The sequence below is a fragment of the Taudactylus pleione genome, unplaced genomic scaffold, assembly GCF_031769625.1.
Source record: "Taudactylus pleione unplaced genomic scaffold, aTauple2 ptg000222l, whole genome shotgun sequence".
Lineage (NCBI taxonomy): Eukaryota > Metazoa > Chordata > Amphibia > Anura > Myobatrachidae > Taudactylus > Taudactylus pleione.
Window position 1 is genome coordinate 2,701,793 of NW_028284624.1, and position 22,155 is coordinate 2,723,947.

The 22,155-nt window shown below is 40.4% G+C and overlaps 1 protein-coding gene across 1 annotated transcript in view; it reads right to left on the reverse strand.

Annotated features, from left to right (window-relative positions):
* AFF2 (ALF transcription elongation factor 2) overlaps nt 1-22,155 on the reverse strand; it is a 599,847-nt gene that overhangs the window by 35,111 nt on the left and 542,581 nt on the right. Inside the window, exons 12-16 of the mRNA XM_088478852.1 lie at nt 19,071-19,198; nt 13,559-13,754; nt 12,313-12,452; nt 11,418-11,481; nt 6,128-6,264 (exon numbers count right to left, since the gene is read on the reverse strand). Coding sequence (XP_088334978.1) covers nt 6,128-6,264; nt 11,418-11,481; nt 12,313-12,452; nt 13,559-13,754; nt 19,071-19,198 — 665 coding nt within the window. The remainder of the gene's footprint in view (nt 1-6,127; nt 6,265-11,417; nt 11,482-12,312; nt 12,453-13,558; nt 13,755-19,070; nt 19,199-22,155) is intronic.

A 22,155-nucleotide genomic window follows, 5' to 3' on the forward strand; every position in this document is an offset into this window, starting at 1 on the left:
AAATTATTTTATTAATAAGCAAAAATATATGAAAGAAGTAAAAGCAAAGTTTATTATGTGCACAAAGTGTCAGTAAGACACGGCTTATAAAGGGGACGTTCACATCTGGAGAACTCAATTGGATATGGCAATTTATAAGCTCAGGTGCATTGAATGCAAATGTATTTACCCCGAACTGTATGTAAGGGCAATGAAAATAAAACATGTGATTGGATAAAAAGTATTATCTGAAGAATAACATATTTTCAAGGATATGACTTCACTACCTTACCCAGCCAAAAGTGGGGAATTGGTAGGGTTATTGGCACTACAAATCAATAACTTTAGGGGGGGGAATCAATTAGCCTCGATAATTTACCGCAGGCTAATTGATCACCCGAGACTAGTCAATTAGTCCTGTAGGCAGCTCGCAGACTGCATTTAGCATAGATTTTATTTCAGTTCTGATCAGACCCGAGAAAAAATCCCCAATATATAGCCTGTGCTGCGACTATGTTAACACATAGGTCCGGGAACTTTTCCCGGATTCTATGTGTTAACGGCTGTTACCAGGGTAATTTAACGGGCGATAAAAAGGGGCTCCAAATGAATAGCCCCAGGCGTTAAAGGTCCACAAAGGCTACCACCCTTTTTCACACCCGTTAAATTAATGGAACTAATTGAATTTCCCCCCATAGTTTGTAAACTCTTTAGAATTTGACACAAAAACCTCAGTGCAATTTTTTTTCATTGCTACACTTATCACTACATCAGTGGCAGAACTTGTGAGTGGAGGGCCCAGGTGCAAAAATGTGCTTTGGGCCCCCCTCCTCCACCCCAATTCCAAGTTCAAAGTGCAGTGGGTGACAGGGAGAGGTAGAGGGTGACAAGGAAAGGGTGACAGGGAGAGATAACAGGCAGTGGGTGACAGGGAGAGGGAAGAGGCAGTGGGTGACAGGGAGAGGGTGACAGGGAAAGATAACAGGCAGTGGGTGACAGGGAGAGGGAAGAGGCAGTGGGTGACAGGGAGAGGGTGACAGGGAGAGATAACAGGCAGTGGGTGATAGGGAGAGGGAAGAGGCAGTGGGTGACAGGGACAGGGTGAATAGGGAGAGTTGACAAGCCGTGGGTTACAGAGAGAAGCAGTGGGTGATAGGGAGAGGTGACAGGGAGAGGGAAGAAGCAGTGGGTGACAGGGGAGAGTGTGAGAGGTGACAGGTAGAAGCAGTGGGTGACAGAGTGGGGGAGACAGGGATGTTGACAGGCAATGGGTGAAAGGGAGAGGGATAGGCAGGGAGAGAGTGAAAGGTAGAGGTGTCAGGCAGTAGTGACAGGGAAAAGCAGTGGGTGAGAGGGAGAGGGTGACAGGCAGTGGGTGACAGGGAGAGGGTGATAGGGAGAGTTGACAGGCAGTGGGTGATAGGGAGAGGCAGTGAGTGACAGGCAGTGGATGACATTGAGATGCAGTGGGTGCCCGACACATTATACCACACTGTAGTAGCCCCTACATTATGTCACACTGTAGTGCTCCACACATTATGCTCCACTGTAGTACCCCCCACATTATTCCACCTCTATTGCCCACACATTATGCTACACTGTAGTCCTCACACATCATGCCACTTGTAGTGCCCACACATTATGCCACCTGTAGTGCCAACACATTATGCCACTTGTGCCCACACATTATGCCACCTGTAGTGCCCACACATTATGCCAACTGTAGTGCCCACACATTATGCTACACTGTAGTCCCCACACATTATGCCACCTATAGTGCCCACACAATGTACTCACCAGCAGCATCCACAGGCAGCCGGCAGAGCAGCAGTCACTGCCTCACAATGAATCATACACATGAGGCTGCGCTGCTGCTGGGTCAGGGGAGCATGTGATGGGCTCCTCCAATCAGAGCTACGCACATTCTCCTCTGACCCCACTGCAGAGACTACTGGGATTTATTACCCAGTAGTGCACTGCAGTGCTGAGCCTGACTGCACTGTGCTCCGGTTCCCTGCGTGTAGCTGCCGGCCGGGTCAGTCACAGCCTTGATGACTTCCCGGCAAGCAGCTTCACTGCACCTGCCATACAGGCAGTGTGGACCCCTATATTACGGCGGGCCCCAGTGCAGTGCACCGGCTGCACCACCGGTAGTTCCGCCCCTGACTACCATATCATACAGTTAAATATAAAATAAGAAAGAATATGTTTAAAAGATACAAGGGTAAATTTAGTAAAGTCTCATTTTACAATAGCATACAATCAAATTCTAGCTATCATTTTTTAGAATGTACCAGATAAATGATAGCAAACTGATTGACACCTCCACTCTTGTATACCCACACTTTACTCGTATAGCAAGCATTTGTCAGAGCCTCAATGAACCATACACATGTGATTAAAGTACATGTGCACATGGGGATTTCACAGGATAGACAGCAGTCCCAGCAGCTGCAGGTACCATACCAGCTGCAGTCCCTACTACAGTTAGAGCTGGTACTACCATTAGGTAAACCTAGGCATTTGTCTAGGTAGACAATGGTTAGTGGCACCTAAAACACTGAATAGGTGACAAAATGATACTTATCCAATGTTTTTAATGCCACAGCTGCATCCCTACATGTAGTGTCAGTTGCTATCACGAGGAGAAGCAGACGTCAGATGCTACCACCCCCTAGTGTCAGTATTATGCTTGGAGTGTGGCACTTGGCTATGATGTCACAGCCCAGTGCCACGCTCTGTGTCTGAAGCGCAGAGGATGCCATACCAACCAGCTGTCTGCTTAGGAGTAGAGATGAGGATAAAAGGCCTAAGGAGGAGGGGGTGCCACCTATTCTGGGGCACTGCCTAGGCTGACCACATGGCTTACAATGTGCCTGGATACTATATAGTAGTTACTCCTCTGGGTAAGAGCATGGCTCATTTGAGTTGTTTTTGTAGAGTTGTTTTAGATGCGTTATTCAGGATTGCTTAGGATTTGTTTGCAGAACTGTGATAATATAATATTGACTTTTTAGAAACTCTTGAGGTGAACTACTCCAGAAAGAATTATGTATTCTATATTTGCTTTATAAAATGCTTTAACATTGCCTTAAAATGCCTTGGAGTGCTGTATAAATCAGCTCATACTGTATCGTATGCTGTTTTATTTTTTCACGCAACTTTATTTGTTTCCAATAGGAACAAACCCATTTCTTGCATTTCTCACTGCATTTGGAAATCCAGTTTCAAACTGTCTCAGGAAGAGACAGCAGGGGGTGAACAGGCAATAAAAATTCCCAGAGAGCATGGACCAGTTCTTAGCTACAACCCCTGGGACCCCTGATGCTACAGGAGTGATTAGATGTCAAGATGTTCTTTCTAAAGATATATCATCTAGCAGTAAGCCACTGTCCATGAGTACTACTTACTATTGTGCTTCAAATGAAAGGTGACAAACAATCATAGTTATTTTGTTAGTACACATTCCAGCAATGGCACATTTTACCATGACAATAACATAGTCTGCACTGCTGATTTGTTTATGGTAACAACTTTGTACAGAACTCCATTTAGATTACTAGTATATTTACAGATATGTAATACATACTATAAATGGCTCCGGAAAGCAGAGTTGCTTTCATAAAGGGGCAAAAGGGGTATTTACACTTTATCCACTATAAAATTCTTGTTATTTGTCTTACGGCACCGGGATTCTTAAAGCCAGCATCACCAGTGCAAGGATGCCAACTACATGCCATCTCGACAGCAAAGATCGTAAAATACTCTATAGCCCTTGTGTCCTAAGAACTTGGTAGATTATAGTTCCCATGTTTTCAAAAGGGAAATACCCTCTTACAAGCAAGATGACTGTCCAAAGTGATCTTAAGATTAAGAGAATAGTTAAAGCAACATCGACAGAACTGTTTTGCCACCACAGATGTTTCATTTATTAAAAGCTTGCCACTTATTGTAAAACAATAAGTCCGATTTCTTTTCATGTATACTGTGGCAAGGAAAAAAAAAGTCAATTTTGCAATTTAACCAAAAAATATCACAGTGGCAGCTGAGCCATGCTCGGCTGCGCCACGACACAGTTCCGGAGTGGTAAGAGTTACTTTTCCGATTTGCCAAGTCAGTCATCGCGCATATGTGTTCTTGATTGCTGGAACATGTAGAACTGAAACTTGAAATTTGGCTTTTCAGTTACACTTGAAGAATTTTTTTTTTATAAATGTACATTTCAGGGTTTTTTTCTTACCCAAAATAAAACAAGATACCCCGAGTAAGAGTAAATAAGAATGTCTTTTAGTTGCAATTAAATTAATGCAGAACAAGGGAAAAAGGTATGAAGGCATATGGCATATAATATAGATCTTAGATGCTATAGCATGGTTTCCGTGTTACAATGAATACTTACCTATTCTACTAATTATTTTTATGTCTGCAAATCTCTAAAATCTGTGACATGACATGATTGGTCAAACTGAAACCTTACTCAAGTATTTATTAGAATAGCAAGATTTAGTCTTTTACATACAATTGCTTCAAGATGTCTCCTTCACTAGAACTTATTATATTATTATATTAATTCTCAAGATTTAACAAAAAATATTTCAGGTGCATATTAAAAAAAAATTAAAACATATTTCAAAACATCTGTGAATTAAAATGCTTTGTTTCATGTTCTGCTATCACCATCCTGAGATAATACTTGTTAAATAAATAATTGTTAAATAGGCTTAGCCATGCAGCAGCTTACCAATGGCAGGGTTATCACCAGCTATAACAATGTTATCTCCAGTAGTAACACTAGTAAATGCTGCAAACAGTGAATCTAAATCCAAACAGCCATTTTCATAGACACTTAATTAAGACTAACAATTTTATTGTCCACCTAATGAGATACAGTGTTACTTACTAGGCACATTGTGCGTGACTGTTTTGCCTCATATACCAAAGTTTTACAAACTGTGACAACCGGACAATCTATAATAAATAATCGTTTCAGCTGTACCTGATATATTGTGGGAATAGACAACATTTTTCTATTATACCTATTTCATCAAAATACCCCTAAGGACCTTAGCTTAATTCACTAGATGGTGATCAGTGGAACATTTTCATACTCTGAAGGGTTAAGGTGCCAAAAAGAAGTTCCAAACAGACTACAATTGCTTGTTAAATTCCTCTACAAAAACTCTGAATATATTTGCAGATGATCAAATGTGTAAAAAAATGTTTTCCATTCCTTATTGCGATGCCAACATTTATTAGACATGTTCAGCAACACAGGTGTGTGGTGCCACCTCTAGAACAAACGTAATCACATTCCTAATTCCTATTAATGATAGAGACATCTGTGTGTGGTTAAAAAGATCTTTGCCAAATTCCGCAAGGTCAGTGATACCCCACTGAAAACATTCTCCCACTGATAAGTATCAGCAACACTAGTGCTGGTGCCTTAAACAATAATTTGACCAATTTTTTGCTTATAATAAAAAAAGGTTGTGACTAATCCATTAAAATCATCATAGATTAGCATTCAAACTCCATTTTTGGTCGTTGACAGCCCTTGACAATAATAAAACATAATTATTTTACTTTCATGAGAAGGGAGGTTAAATCCACTAAATGAATCAATTGATGCTTCAAATGAGATGAGCTTCCTAATGTCTGTAAAACAGGAAAGAGCTGTAATTCACTTTAACTTTGTTGATTAAAGTTCACTTTTGTTCTCCTCGACCTCATAGACAAAGGAAATAGAATAAAAGAACAAGTTTTCTCCATAGGATAAAAAATGATCAAAAACCTCTTGAACATAATTTGCTATCTAATATTGCACCCTTTAAAGGCAGGTCTCTCTGCCAAATATTCTAATGATTGCACTTTATAGCCACCCACTACATCTCAATTTTAATTTTATGAATATTGCAAATTATAACAGTCACATTATAACCTCTAAAGGGGCTAATTTATAAAAGCACTGTCCATCAATTACACATTTTCCATCACATTAATAAAATGGCAAGAAGTAATTACGCCGACTTCGGAGATGAAGATGCCTTGAACAAATCATTATGCTGAAATTATTTTCTTTAAAAAACTAAGCAGGTTCTAATTACCACTGAAATGAGATAAGGAAAATGATCACAAAATAGACATTAACCTGATGAGTTCCACAGTCTCGGAGTACATGGTGTATGGAGATTTCGCTTCTAATGGATCTCGCTCCATAGCATTCCCACATTCGATGAAAGACAGGGCAGCGTCAGCATAATTCACAGCTTTGCCAAACTTTTCTATCTAAAACATTGCAGAAATATAGTGTTATAATGTAGAAAACTAACTCAGATTTATTCAGCACTGTATCTCTATGCAAGCAAATATTAACATGGGTCTTCTGTCCCACTTTGGTTGCCTTAATTGATCAACTCTTTTATCTACAAATTGAAAAATGTGTAGTATTTGCAGAATTCTGTATACCTGATAGCCTATGCAGAGTAATGTCTGACTGACTGGCAGTGTCAGACTAGGGCCTGAAGTACCCTCTAGGGAATGCAGTATTATGGACCCAAGGTTAGGGGGTGTGACCAACCTCCAGAGTGGGTGTGGCTAGCCACCACAGAGGTCTTGGACTTGGTCAACTATTAGAGAGTACATGCACAGAACAGAGCCCCCTTGATAAATGAGGGGACAGGGGTGTGTCAGGAACACCCACTCTGCTTGGCAGGAGGGCTAATCTTGGTGTAGTTTCCATAGAAACAAACAAATCACTCACGATCATCCAAGATTCTGCTCCACCAAGTTACTGACCCCTAAAGTAGGGGCGGGCAATAAGGGGCCCCGCAGCTGTTGCAGAACTACACATCCCAACATGCCTTGCCACAATTTTGCTATTTGGCCATGCTAAAACTGTTAGGAATTGTAGTTCAACAACAGCTGGAGGGCCGCCTATTGCCCATTCCTGCCCTAGGGGGACCAGGGATTTACCTTCTACACCTGCGGGCCAGTCCAACCCTGGTGAGTGGTAAGATAAGAGAGGCAAGAGTACAAAAGCATAATATCAAATGAGGGAAAAGGGTATATAAGGAAGATAAAGAATTGGAGAAGTGTTATATAACATTTTATAAATTATATAATATCTTTGTATTGTTAATATCATTTGAATTTTTTTTAATTATCTTTTGTTCTGTTGGTGTGAAAAAAAACATACATTAAATTGTATGATTTCAAGTGGCAATTGACTTAGTGTGAGATGCTATTGGAACGGCGCCACTTTGCAACCACCAGTGTCATACTGTAGAGGTGTGCAGATATATTGGCAAAACTGAGGTACCATGGGGCTGATTCAGACCCGCTCGCGAGCGCAGGATGCTCGCAAGCGGGTTGATGTTGCCGAATTGCGCCAAGCCATCGTTATGGGTCTTGCATCAAAGGGGGCGTACTGTCGATGGTGACTGACAGCACGCCCCCTTTGGTGGGCATGCCAGGGGCGTGGCTGCCAGACGGAGGCGTTCCCATGGGAACGCCTACCATCTGAGTCCGGCCCCACTGACATCACAAGTGATGTCAGTGGGAGTGATTTTGGCTCTGATAGAGCCAAAATCACTCCAGGGCTTGCGGTCACCGAGACCCTACCGCAGGGTCTCGTTGCAAGACCGATGGTCGCGATGGTCAAGACCATCGTGACCATCATCATGGACGCTCGCTATAGCTGTGGGTGGTAACCCACAGCTATGCGAGCGTCCATGAGGCCGCTCCAAGTTGAGGGAGGAGGGCCCTGATTCAGAGCAAGTGCTCTGGTCAGAGCGTTCGGCTCTGAATCAGGCCCCAAATCCTACCATAGTGTTTGCAGCTGAACATAACAGCTGCACATTGGAGAGTACTGAAGGCAGTCTAGACTACTGGTACTTTTCACTTTCTAATAATATCATTAATGCAGACCAGTTAACCCTTAATTATAAGCTAGTTAAAATCATGTACTTCCACCTTCAGAGATAAGCGGTTCAGTTTTACTCGGTTATGTTCAGATACCAAAAATGCACCAAACCGCTCATCTCTATCCACCTTAGCCAATAACAACTGCAAGTCATCTTATTATCAGTTGTGGAATATGATTGAGAACAAGGGGCCTGATCCAGCAGAGGATGCAGTATATCTTTCACCCAGATTCCCTTTGTTCGGGAACTGCGCATGCACCGGACCCATACCACGCATGCGCAGTACGGGGTTTTCATGGTCGCTTGCAGTTCAGCAGCAGACTATCATTGAAGAAAGGGGGGTGACGACGGGCTCATTTCCCAAATTGAAGGAGTATTGATTTTGATCGATTTACAATCGAATCGATAAACATTGATGTTGTGTTTCTGGGGCTAAATCATAAACTTACTAACATACAATTTTTATTTGTTTTTTAAGTATTAGTAAATGTGTAATTTAGCCCCAGAAACACAACATAGATCAAAATGGATTAAAATCGACCTTTAGTAATTATACACCTAAATATCTATGAAAAAGTATGGCTAAAGTGACCTACTAACAAACTAGGGGCCAAATGTAATAGGGTGTCTGTTTTGGTAAATTGTAAGTTTTGTGCTAAACTCGCAATTTGTCACAACTCTCCAATGTAATAGAGTGTAAGTTCAATAGAACTCGCATTTTTTCAGTGTTACTAATAATCCCCATTCTCAAACTCTCATCCAGATGTTTTCACATTGAAAACAATCAACTCACCCAATGTAATAACCAAAAGTCCCCAAATAATAGACCTGCTTCAGGATAGCGAGTATATCCTGAGCAGGTCAGATTAACACAGAAACATGCACATATCCATGAGATATGTGCATGTTTCTGTGTGTACTTATGTAAAAGGCTTTATAAAAAAAAATGACGTGTAGCGCTCCCCCTAAAGCATAACCAGCCCCGGGCTTTATAAGGCCTGTCCTGGTTCTAAAAATACAGGGGACAAAATGCGTAGGGGTCATCTGTATATTAAGAACCGGCACAGGGCTTTGCTGAGCTGATGCTGGTTATGGAAAAACAGGGGGCAAAACGAGTAGGGGTCCCCTGTTAATTCGACATTGTATCTACTGATGTAACCACAAGGTTAATTGAGGTGAACCTTGTGTCTACATCAGAAGATACAATGTCGCGGTTCCCACCATAAAATTCTCTCCATTGAAGTCTATGGGGAAGGCAGGCTAACCACACACAGCCAATCAGCAAGCAGCTCTGCCGGAGATGCCCGCTGATTGGCTGGCGGCTCCTACAATAACTGGGCACACGTGTGCTCCAGTCATTTGCGCAGAGTAAAGTTATGTGTACACACATACCTTTACTCTGTCCAGCTTGGTTTTGGGAATGCTCGTTTTTTTTATTTTAACCCCTTGGATACCTACTTGGAACGAAGAGAACGTGACCTACGCATAGGAGAGGTGAGTATGTTTTTTTTTATATGTACCCCTATGGATTACTACAGATACTAGGTGAGTATGTGTGAGTGTGAGTGTAAGTGTGGGTGTGCAGGTATGTTAGAATAAACATTTACATTCACAGTGTGTTTTTTGTTTTTTTACGTATTTGTTTGGCTGTGGAACTACAAGTATCAGTGGGCCCGTAATGCCCCACATGCTGGCATTTGTGGTTCTCCAAATACCACCATGCAGGGGAGGCTTGCTGGGACATGTAGTACCACAACTAGAGACAATATTTTAACCACTATTTTACACTACACTAAAACATTATCAACCCGACACCCACCGCCCTAGGGTGCCAGGGATAGCCCTGGGTTATCAGTCTAGGCCTGGGGTGCCCTGGAAAGGGGGACCCCTTTATTGCCAGGGTCCTAACTCCCCGGGGATCCCGGGCCTGGGCTGACTAGCGGTCAGGGGTAATGTTTTGGCCGGGGAAACTGGGGAAAGGTTTTCCCTGGCTGTGGTATTACCCCCCCCCCAGCTAGAAAGAGTCATGTGCTTGTTATGGAATTTGCAGAGGATCCCTACTCATTTTGTCCCCTGTTTTTCCACAATCAGCACTGGCTCTGCAAAGCCCTATGCTGGTTCTTAATATACAGGGGACCCCAATGAATTTTATCCCCTGTATTTTTAGAACCAGGACAGGCTTTATAAAGCCCAGGGCTGGTTATGCTTTTGGGGAGGGACTGCACATCATTTTTTTTAAAACACACACAGAAGCCATCACGGATCTCACTGATCTGTGTTGGCTTCTGTATAACTTGCACCTTTTAATGCTAGTCGCATTAAAAGGTGGCAGTTTACATAGGGAAAAACTTGTCTAAACTCGCAAATGTAGTAGACTCGAGCTGAAAGTTCACAGGCTATGGAATTTGCGAGTCACAACACAAAATTGCACCTTTAAAAAATGTGAGAAGGTGCGAGTTTGTACTGTTACTAAAACTAACACCCTATTACATTTGGCCCTATATCACAGTTTCTCAAACTTGGTCCTCAGGACCCCCAACAGTGCATGTTTTCCAGGTCTCCTCACAGAATTACAAATGAAATAATTAGCTCACCTGTGGATCTTTTAAAATGTGTCAGTAATGAGTAATGTGTGAGTAATGAATACACCTGTACCCCTGCTGGGTGACCTGCAAAACGTGACCTGTGTGTGGGGTCCTGAGGACTGAGTTTGAGAACCACTGAACTATATTATTATATATGTGATCCTTACTTGTCCCCTTGTTTTCTACTCACTCATGGCTTGATTCAGAGGTGCACGCTATTTGCGTGTGCTCGCTCTGAATCAGGGTGTTTTTTTGTCTTTAGTTTCGGCCTCCAGGTTGCTCGCAAAGCTGTGAGTGACCACCCACAGCTAGTGCGAGCGGCCTGTCGATGGTCGCGATTATTGTGACCATCGGCATTGCAAGGAGACCCTAAGGTAGGGTCTCAGCACTCACAATGCCGATTGGACTTCCTGCTCTAATAGAGCAGGAAGTCCACTACTAACATCACGAGTGATGTCAGTAGTGCCGCCCAGAAACGGCAGGCGTTTGTTCGTGAACGCCTCTGTTTGTGCAGCCACCCCCCTTCCCCGCCTACAAAACGGGACGAGCTGTCGATCAACATCAACAGCCGCCCCGTGTTGTAGTGAGCCCCGAAATGACGGAGCTGCCGTCACTCGCTGGGGCTCGCGCATGTGTATGCCTGAGGCGGCGCATGCGCAGGGGCCAAACATCGACCCGCTTGCGAGCGCTATGCGCTCGCGAGCTGGTCTGAATCAGGCCCTGAGTCTCACTCTCCCATTTTTATAAAGACAAATATTTTATCTACATTCATCTTTATACTTTATTCAAGAACATGTAAATAAAACACCAAAATATCCTTATCATTCAGTTAAGTAAGTTTGTTACCTAAAAACGACTGGCTAGGTATTGTGTTTCAGTTATGTAAAACATAAAATGCAGAAACAGGAGAAAAGACCAAATATCAACTTACCAAAGCATCTGCTTTGTGCTTCAACCTTTTAGCTTCCTGCATGTAATAATCAGCATTATGTAACCTGAAAAATGAAAAAAGTTTTAAACAAGATTATTTTTTACTAACAACAATTAAAAGCCTGAATGACAGGAACCCAGCAATTAGTTTTGACATGTTTACAGGTTGGCAAATGTCTGCCCAATTGCTGCGGTAGGGATTACTACACATTTGTGCTTCATGTGTAAATTGCCCACAATGAGGCTCTTAGTTGGAATTAAACATATGTGGAAAATGCCTGTTTGCAGCCAGAGGAAAGGGTAGTTCAGTCATTTTATTCTTAGCTGCACAATTAACAGTAAAATCTATTCATTTTCCATGTACTCTTATACTGTATCTTTTATTTAACCACAGTATTCTGACACTAGACCCACCCAGCTTGCTTGTAACACTTTGATGTTTTATTGCTAATGCCTGGACATTGCATGATTGCCGGTACACATTACAGCGATGTAAAGAAGGATGGAACCATCACTTGTGCCGTCATTCATTAATATGCACGGCGTCCAGGTGGCTGTGTAGCACGGCCGACTGGACTATATCGCTAGCGACCGCGGGAGCATACAGATCGGGCATACACACTGAGCAATATACCTGATTTGTCGTTACGACTTGGCCAAATCGGGCAAATCAGAACGACATCGCTCCAGTGTGTACCCAGTTTAAGACCAAGAGTTTAGTCACTAATATAAAGCTATGCAGTTTGCATGTTGACATTATGAACAAAGTTGTCGTCATTCTGTTGACATTCAGAAACGTTTAACATTACAGTACTGCATGTCAACTTTGATAAGATGATTACATACCAAAATATAAAGCTACACACCCAATTTCATCACATTATAAATTGACCTACGTTTCATCAAATGTTATTTTTGATCTTCGAGAATCGGTGTTCCCATTGGTAATCGCGGGTAACGAGGACCATAAATCAGACTCTACAAGATGCTGAATGTTCTCCAGACCACTACTTGGTGGCCTGCTGTTGTCTTCTTCCTGCAAAAGACAGTGAGTATGATGTGTGGCTTCAAGTCAGCATAGGGACTTATGTGAATGGCCAAATATTCTCTGTAAAGCGCTGCGGAATATGTGTGCGCTATATAAATAACTGATAATAAATAAATAAATAAATTGGTCTGTCCATGATAAAAAAAAAAGTCTTAATTATCTCAAAAGGGATGCACTGCATACAGTATCTTACCTTGGACTTTACTGCTACTGAAGACAGAAACCCCTATAAAAGGTTTCATTTACTAAACTGTAAAGTCTGACAGCATTTCAATACAGGTGGGTGAGCAAGTCACCTTTCTGTTGTATAAACAGTTCCCTTGGCAGCACTGTGACTAAACAGCCAAACGTAAGTTCCTGGATGTGAACATTATTTATATTCCGATGCAGGATGGTGTTAAATCGAGTAACTTTAGCCATAATGGGATACAATATGCTGAAGTGCATCATAATTACAGCCAATGTTATAAGGTAAATATGTTTTGACACAAATCTCTTGTCCATTCAGTCACAGCAATAATTTGATGCAACATTATCTCTTTATAGATGAGCAACAATAAATATGGTAATCAGATAGATTCCAAAGGCAAACTAAGTATGCATAATGCTGACACCAAATGGTTAGCAGAGATAATGTGTTACATACTGTAGCATTATGTTCTGTGTTACTTTTATGCTTGCTACTTTACTGTCAGTTTGCACATTTTAGTTGCAATTGAGGATCATTTAACAGAAACTAGGGTAATGCTAATTACACAATGTATTTAGAGCCATTGCATCTGGTTTAGCATCAGGTCACATTGGTTTACCCTGCCTGATGCTAAGGTTAAAAAATAAGTTAGGCTTATACACAGATTTCACCCTCATTAAAAAAAATAATAATAATTTTTCCTATGCACAAATTATATTTATATTTGGCAAAGTAATGAATCAAATGGACTGTGTTTATTTCAGTCTTAATTAAGTCTGTATTATTAAATGCAATGACTTATGTGTGACGTGCTGCAAATAAGAGGCACAATGGGCTGTGTCGCTTCATCATAAATGACTGTCACAGACTTATATCCTAAGAAATGAAAGTTGTATTTATTTACTTTAGTGTTCGTTGTTGTGCTGCCATTCTTTTTGTGTCTTGTGGAAGTTATGGGGACATGCACCGTCGTAGTGCTGCCGTCCTGACTGAAGGAACTGTTATCACTGGAGTGTCGCCTACGGATTGGCTCATCCCCCAGAGGCGACAACAAAGGAGGAAAAACTTTCTCTTCTCTTTTCTTTGTTGTCTTTTTTCCTCTAAAAAAGAAAAATAGGATGAAAGTATTTTTTATGTAATAAGCAATCAGTTGTCATTTTTTATTTTTGCTCACTCAATAAAAGCACCTTTATAACATAAAACACCAGCAGTGTAAAAATTCCTGTAAAATGATTGAAAGTCTGCTGCAGATGGAGCAGAGCTTATTGCAGCCAGCAGGATGCTATGGGCCAAACCTATACTTTGTAATTAAAATGTATGCACACACAACGATTTGCGTTGTCTAATGCAATTAGCCTGGAAGCTTAGCTGATCACATGATATCCACATCCACTCATGAGAAGCCCTCTTCCACTAGGTCAGGCCTGGTCAACCTGTGGCTCTCCAGTTGTTGTGAAACTACAAGTCCCAGCATGCCTTGCCACAGTTTTGCTATAAGGGAATGTTAAAACTCTGGCAAGGCATGATGGGACTTGTAGTTTCACAAGAGCTGGAGAGCCACAGGTTGGTCAGGCCTGCACTAGGTTATCATACTTGCCTACTTTTAAAAAAGGATTTCAGGGGGATTGGGAAAGCAACTAAGCTCATATCCTGTAATGCAACATACAGTATATGCCCTATAATGGAATATACATCTCTAGTAAATCAGCCTTCTTCCTTGGACACACATCCATTCATGTATCCATCAGTGTGACAGAGAGCAGCGGTCATTTTGATATTTTTCTAAACATATTTCTGCAGTTTTCTTATTTTTCTCCCCAGTTTTTCCTGGGTAGATAATGATAATAGTATTGTGCCCACCTATTCAAGCCTCACAGAGATTGCTAAGGGTAAATTTACTAAGAATTGAGTCTGTCCAAGTTAGCATTCCCGTGAAAGTTATCCCTGATTTTCAACAAGGTTGTATAAACACAAATAGATCTGCAAAACACGGCTAAACACACAAATACACAATCTAATCAATTTGCAAGTACTTTCCATAGATAGGAATAGAACACAGGGATTTACCAAAATATCGTGTCTGCAAACACGATTGTAAATGGAGCAAACTCGGGAGAAAATAGAAGTTTAAAATAGACCACCTCCTCTGCAGCGTGTTCAGCAGAAGCACTGCATAGATCAGTGTGATCTGTGCAGGCTTCTGTGTTCTATACTGTACTGAAAGGGTTAAAATTTAAAAGAGAAATGGTACCTTCCATCCTGAAAAAGTATAACCAGCCCATGACATCTGAGCCCATTCTGGGACAGTCATTTTTTATTATTGTTGTTTCTTTAAAAAAAAAATCACAGTGAGGGTACAGGTACCAACGGTCTGCTGGCAGTTGTAGTTCTACAAGTGACGCAGGGCAGGCTGACTGGGACTTGTAGTACCACTGTGAGGAACAATATTAGTACTTAATTTAACCCATTACTCCTGCACCCACTGCCACCAGGTGTGCAGGGAGTGGGGACCTCATTTTTGGGGGGAGGGGGTTAGTTCCAACTTTCCAAGGAATGCCAGCCCAGGGCTGACCAGTTTGGGGCTAGAGAATGGTTTGGCAGGGAGATACCATGCTGTGTGTCCTCCTGATGTGCCATTACCATCCCGGCTGGTTCAGCCTGGTGCTGGTTACAGGAAAATGGGGGAAACTCACATCGGTTTTTCCCACTATTTTCCTGTCCCAGAATGGGCACAGAGGTCCAGGGTTGGTTATGCTTTTAGTGGGGGACCCTACTTTGTTTTTATTTTGTTTTATTTTAAATTAACTCTTTATTTACCCTACAGTACACGGACGCATTGCACAGATCACAACAGATCACACTCATCTGTGCAGTGCTTCTGCTAACTCACAGGCAGATCTATACATTTCAGTCCAAATACAGCTGAACACACATACTTGAAACACTATTCCATACACCAATAGATAAAATTAGGGTGCTTTGTTCCACCAGCGCTGGAAGCCTAAACACATAAAATGTCAAGAATAGTCACGTTCTTTAAAAAAAATCAAACACAGTCCATTTTTCTTCCAAGGGCTGTATGTAGAAAGATATTCCTTGTTTTATAAAAGCATAAGGTGTGTTCCTCAGGAGTCCTGGGTATCCTACGGATCCACACCGTCCTTCTGCTGAAAAAACAACCCTTGGAACCACCGGGGATGTATCTCAACCTAACTATACAAACATAGTTAGGTTGAGATACAGCCTGTCTGATTGGTTGACAACGGTATTTAAGGGGGGAAAGGGAGATTTGGATTTCATCTGCTCATTTTGTCGATCATCAGCGGCTCTGACCGTTGGTTTACTTTTAATATAGCAAGAGAAATTAATGCTAAACAAATATCTGCAACAAACTGTACCTCATCTGTATAGCTGAAAAAACAGCAACACTATTTTTATTAGAACTGTATTAAACCAAATAAGTACATTTTATAGCAGACATCTGTGTAGAAAGATAATTTTTATTAAGTGCGAGCAATAAATGAATGTGAACATATCTCATATGTTTTGGTGTGGTCATTGGCACTTGGTGCTACACAGATAAAAATTATTTGATCACTTCAAGAGATTTATAAACGACAAACCTTTTTATGAAAGAGAAGGCCTCATTAGCAGGCATTAATTGTTACATATTGTTGAGCTGATTGTTAGCTAGCTTTGGGCTGTAACTGCTCTAAAAATGGGTTTTTAATTGCAATAATAACCAATTGTGAATGAATTTATTGGAATAATTAAACATGTTTAATGACTTAATTTGCCAACATGTTTTGGCTAATTGAAATGCAACGACAAACAGTTAATATAGTGTCAGAAGCCGACTTGACTTCGATAGATTTATGAACGGGAGGTGAGGAACAGACACAAGTTAGACATGGCAATGCGATTTTTATAGCAGTATCTGTATGTACTATAATTCATCTATATTTCTTATGTGTAACAATTACCAAAACAGTCTGAGACCTTTACTTCTAATGTGTCACCATAAATCCTTCCCATACTTTGATTTCCAGAAGCTAATTTTATTTAAAAAAAAAGTGTAACAAGTATGACATTCAAACAGCCCGATATATAGGGCTTTATTCAGAGCAACTCTTAACCTTAATCACAAATTAAGATTGGTTGCTATGGGCAACATCACTTTTTAATAGAACTGCCATCTTAGTAAATTTACCCTTAAGACTCTAAATTGGGCCCACAGTGATCTCTCCAGGTTTATCTGTGGCTTCTGGTGGAGTAGAAACAGTCCATTTTTTGCGAGTCCACGCCTGATCCAGCCCCTGTCTCAGTGCCTTAGGCGCAACAAGTCTCAAGTCAGACTTGAGCCAAAAAAAAAGATGCGGATTGCGAAAAGACACATATGTGCAGTGCGAAAAATCACTTTGAGAGTGAAAACAGTCACAACTTGAGTTTAAGGGTTAAATTTACTAAGATGGGAGTTCTATTAAGAAGTGATATTGCCCATAGCAACCAATCAGATTCTACTTTTCATTTATCTAGCACTATCTAGAGCAGGGATGGGGAACCTTTTTTCTGCCGAGGGCCATTCTGATATATAGAACATTATTTGCGGCCTTGTGCAGGCCACGCACCCCCGTGTGATGTCACAGGGAGGCAATACCACAATCGCTGGTGATTACAGAAATACCTGGAGAATCCGGAGGATGCTCCGGGGAGCTGTAAGGGCAGCGGTGTGACCATCTGAAGCGTCCTAAGAATGCTCCAGGCGGCACTACTGCATAGATTCTTTCTGCAGTGTGCCATTCTAGGCATCCTGCTAGCCAGATGAGGTTAGCAGAAAAAAGCTCAGAGGGCCAGATCAAATGATTCCGAGGGCCTTATACGGTTCCCGGGCCTGAGGTTCCCCATCCCTGCTCTAGAAGCTAATACCTGTAATCTGATTGGTTGCTATGGGCAACATCACTTCTTAGAAGAACTCCCATCTTAGTAAATTTACCCCTAAGACTCTAAATTGGGCCCACAGTGATCTCTCCAGGTTTATCTGCGGCTTCTGATGGAGTAGAAACAATAAAGAAACTATAGCAAAAATATCTGAATATTTACTTTAGTGTGTCGGGTAATTGAAAAAATAGTTTTCCTTCCAAAAAAACAATAATTTGTCTTCTTTCCTATGAATAGTACATTAAGTAATGCTGTATAGCAAAATAATGAATATGTAATTTTAGTACAGTCTAAAAGCATTATTTTAATGTAATCTATTCCATTCTCTTTCCATAATGTGCCTGTCTTGGCTGTAACATACTGTATATAAATATTTACACTACTTCTCTAGCTCTATAATGTGCCTAATTAAGTTCTGAACTTAACATATTCATTTTTAACATCACTTTTGTAGAACATTACATACAGCATTCTATAATAATGCCAATATTCATGAGTTTAATAAAGAACAACATATAAAATGTAATGAATATATAATGAAGCAAATACTTGAATGACAGATACAAATACAATAATATAATACCATACAAACATTTATAAATACAGTATTCTTTGTCAGTACCTGACGACCTAGTGGAGATTCCCCCGATGTGAATTGGTGACTTAGTTATTATAAGTAGACACATTTATAGACAATGCATTGTGTTGTTTTGATTTGGTGTAATATATCTTGTATTACGCTAGAGTGTATCAGAAGGTCATCTGTTTTATTTATGGAAGTCTTGTTTACACTCATTGTAATTGGCCCTGTTTGGAATATTTGCCATGTGCAATTTTCAAAGAGTAACAGAGATTATTACATGCAAATTGCATTGACATAGTGACAAAGCCATCATGTGGTGTGAATTGAATAAAGTGACATAGTCATTATTCGGTGCACTGTTGATATAGTGAAAGTCACTGTTAGATTTTATGTCTCTGAAGGTGAATCCCAAAGGTTAGGTGTCTCTTCAGCACAGCTGTTTAATATCTATCATCTGATGCTTTAGAGGAGTTGTATCCACAGCAGCTTTTATACTGGCAAATGAGGAATCCTTACACTGGTCAATAATAAGACAATATAAATCTTTGCTAACCCACAGTCAACCGAAACAAACATACAATATATTTTACTTAATTGTCTGTAAGAGATTTCAGCTGGGGATTGACCACATCTAAACTTTTATATTCACCTGCAGGCAATTGGAAACAGGGTATAGATCAATGATCCCTATGGTTAATTATCATTTTAGATGGCATATTTATATTATTTACATTATTATACATTTATTATTTTACATAATACAATTATAAAATATATCTAAAATATGAGTATATGCAACACACATACAGTAGCTGATAACCTAAAGAAAATGCAAATTAAGATATTTATCAATACAGTGATGCTAAGTCGTTGAAAAAAGTTTAAAAGTACTCACTCTTTAGTGCTGGTTGCCCTAATATTAGGGATAGGGGAGATACATGGAGGGAGAAGTAGACAGGGGGCGAGGGTATCATCCAGACGTTGTTTTTTGCTGTCACTTGGCATGTCACTGCTTTCAGACTGCTTTAAAAGAAATTATAGGACATTTTAGTATATGAAGTGCATAACATTTTTTTTATAAATATATTGATTTGCAATATTTTTTTTGTTTTAAAAAATAAACTAGAATGCCCTAATCCATCTTTAGCAATCTGTAGCTTTCCATTTGCTGTTGAACTACAAGTCTCAGTAGGGCAGATTGCCTAAGTCTAACCTGACCACTCAGAAGGTATTAGTAGCAATAACTTTTCACCAATATTTCAAAACAATCACATATTAGTAAGGTGGTGGGTAGAACTCAGGTCTAATAATCTCTTTCACGTTGCCAATATAGAAGTACTGTAATTTAGCCTGCAGTGGGTCACAGGTTTAAGAGATCTCCTTTCAATGTGCTACAGCAGAGTGCATGAAGAACATATTCCATTCAACTAATGGGATTTAATGAATCTCTTCAACAGTGTTGACCTTCTTTTGGTGTATGTAGGTCAGCTCTTCTCCTTATGAGCCATGTAATGAAACACGTAACATCTATATAATCTACTGGAAACATTCTGTTCAGGGACAGTGCAATACTGTCAACACTAGCATTTGAGACATACAGGCACAGAACAGTCACTTAGGAGCACATTGAAGTAATGACATGGCTATGCTTACAGGTTACAGTATGCAGTTTCACTCCTTATTTGCTCATTAGCCCCACATTCTGTAACTAAATATTATAGAAGGAACAGCAATAAAGCAAATATCTATGTATGTGTATACAGTATATACATATATTCATACTATATTATTAACTACACAGCTATTTGTTGCATTCATTAACATATACTGTAGAAATGTAATTGAAATTGGTTTATTTTATACTACTGTGCACATATCCAGTGTATATGTATATACTGTAGGTAGTGTGTAACAAAGTGGATTACTTGGGTAAGTGGACAATAAGCATATTGAATGCATCTGGGCACATGTTTACTTCTTTTTTTCATTTTATTGTTTGTTGTGACTATGCCCACATGCCTGGCTGCTTGGGTTCAAATGCATCACCTTCTCTATATTACTAATTGTTAAGTTATTTTCCTTAAATGTGAAAGGAATTAACTCTCTGAATAAAGGGAGCCTGGCCCTAGAACCCTTCCTGTTCTCGTCATTCAGGAGACACACTTTTCTTCTCATGTCTACCTATTGTGAAAGAACACAGATATCCCACATACTCTATGGTGAACAGCCCTTTTAAATGGAATGGAGTGGCCATTTTATTTAGGGCTTTAACCACTTTTACCCTTCATCCTAGGGGTCTGATTCTGAGTCACACACTAAGTGACTGTAGTTGTGTGCAGCCGCACAAGCCAGGTTTACTACCTTATGCTAATGCGAGAATCCATGGGAGGTCCATGGATCTTCAAGCAGAAATCCATGCCACCCATTGATTTTATGCCATCTGCCACAACTGTAATCAGTAGTATCGGCAACAGCCAATGCGAGATCCGTCAGACACAGACTTCCCTTTCCCATACATTCGACACAGAGTTTTAGATACACACTCACAACACTCCCATGACACTCCAACAAGAAAGATGGGTTCCAATGCGATTGCATTGTTGCTGCCCCAAATTGCCCAATTTCACAGAAAGATATTTCCGTACAGAACGGACTTACATAAAAATGCATAAATCTGCACCTGGCATGCACTGTAAATCATCATTTGCTTCCTGTCCAATTCAGAATCAGCCCCTGAGCTGAAGGATAAGAATTGTAGACACACTGTAACTCATTTTGGTCAAATCCCTAGATGGTAAAGTGGCTACTTTAGTTTCCCTCTATGACCCCAACACCCATCAGGTGTTGAGGGCAAGATATTCAAAAGATTACAAATGGCGATCTACTTTTATAGGGCGATATTAATTTGGCTCCTGGTCCTAAAGTGGTCAAAACTAAACATTTACATATGTCTCTCTCCCCTCAAGTGGTCTTTATACAGTGGAATTTTAGTTGTACAATGTTTGGTATGCATATCATATGAGGAGAGAGACAACACTTTTTTTTAAATGTTCATAATTCCTAATCCAGGATTGGTTCCATATTGTCAGACAAATGGGCCCTCCAGCTTACCAAGCATTTAAAAAAAAAATTCCCAGAATTAAATATTGGGAATTAAGGCCCCATTGTACCCTTGAATACTGATGCTAAATTGTATACCAAACAAACCCCATCCTCTCCTCACTTTTAGCAGAGTTCCCTAGGTTAACAGTGTGAGTTTGGGACTCCCATCTCCATACACTCTCGCTGTGGCCATGGATACTGTCTGACCACCTTCTGCAATCTTCTGATGCCATCTAAGTCCTAACAGAATCCTTGTCTCTTTACAGAGCCATGAATTCCCCTTACAACACCTCTATACTTAATTATTGGTGTGCTTTAAAGGCAGTATTTCTATTCAACTGGGTGCTCAATTGAATAAACAATACCTTCACATGCAGATTGACATAGAAAATAAACTTGTTTCATTAGAATTGCAGAACCAAAAATGTATCTCTAAATGTCATTAGACAACAACTCTAAAAACTCTTTATAGCCAGAATTCAATCTGTTCTAAGAAAACTCTGACACAAGTTTTACACTGTGGGCTACAAAGCCAGAAAGAAAGTTATGTAGCCTGCGGGCCCGCAACCGAGTTAAGCACTAACTAGACCATCGTGACCAACCCCCACAATATAGCTAATATATTTTCCTACTAGTCCCATCTTTACAATTTGATGACTCCACCCCCTAACCATCTGCCACTAATATAATTTCCTTTGCCTCTGATCTTCACCTAAACTGTCTCAACCAGAGTACAGTACAATAACTTGACTTCCCTGAATGCCCTTTGGACTTTAGACGACATCAGTTTTTGCATTTAAACATAATGTACATCATTTCTACAGAACCTTCTGTGAGGAACTTGCCTCTTCATTGGTTGACCTATTCAACAAAGCTAC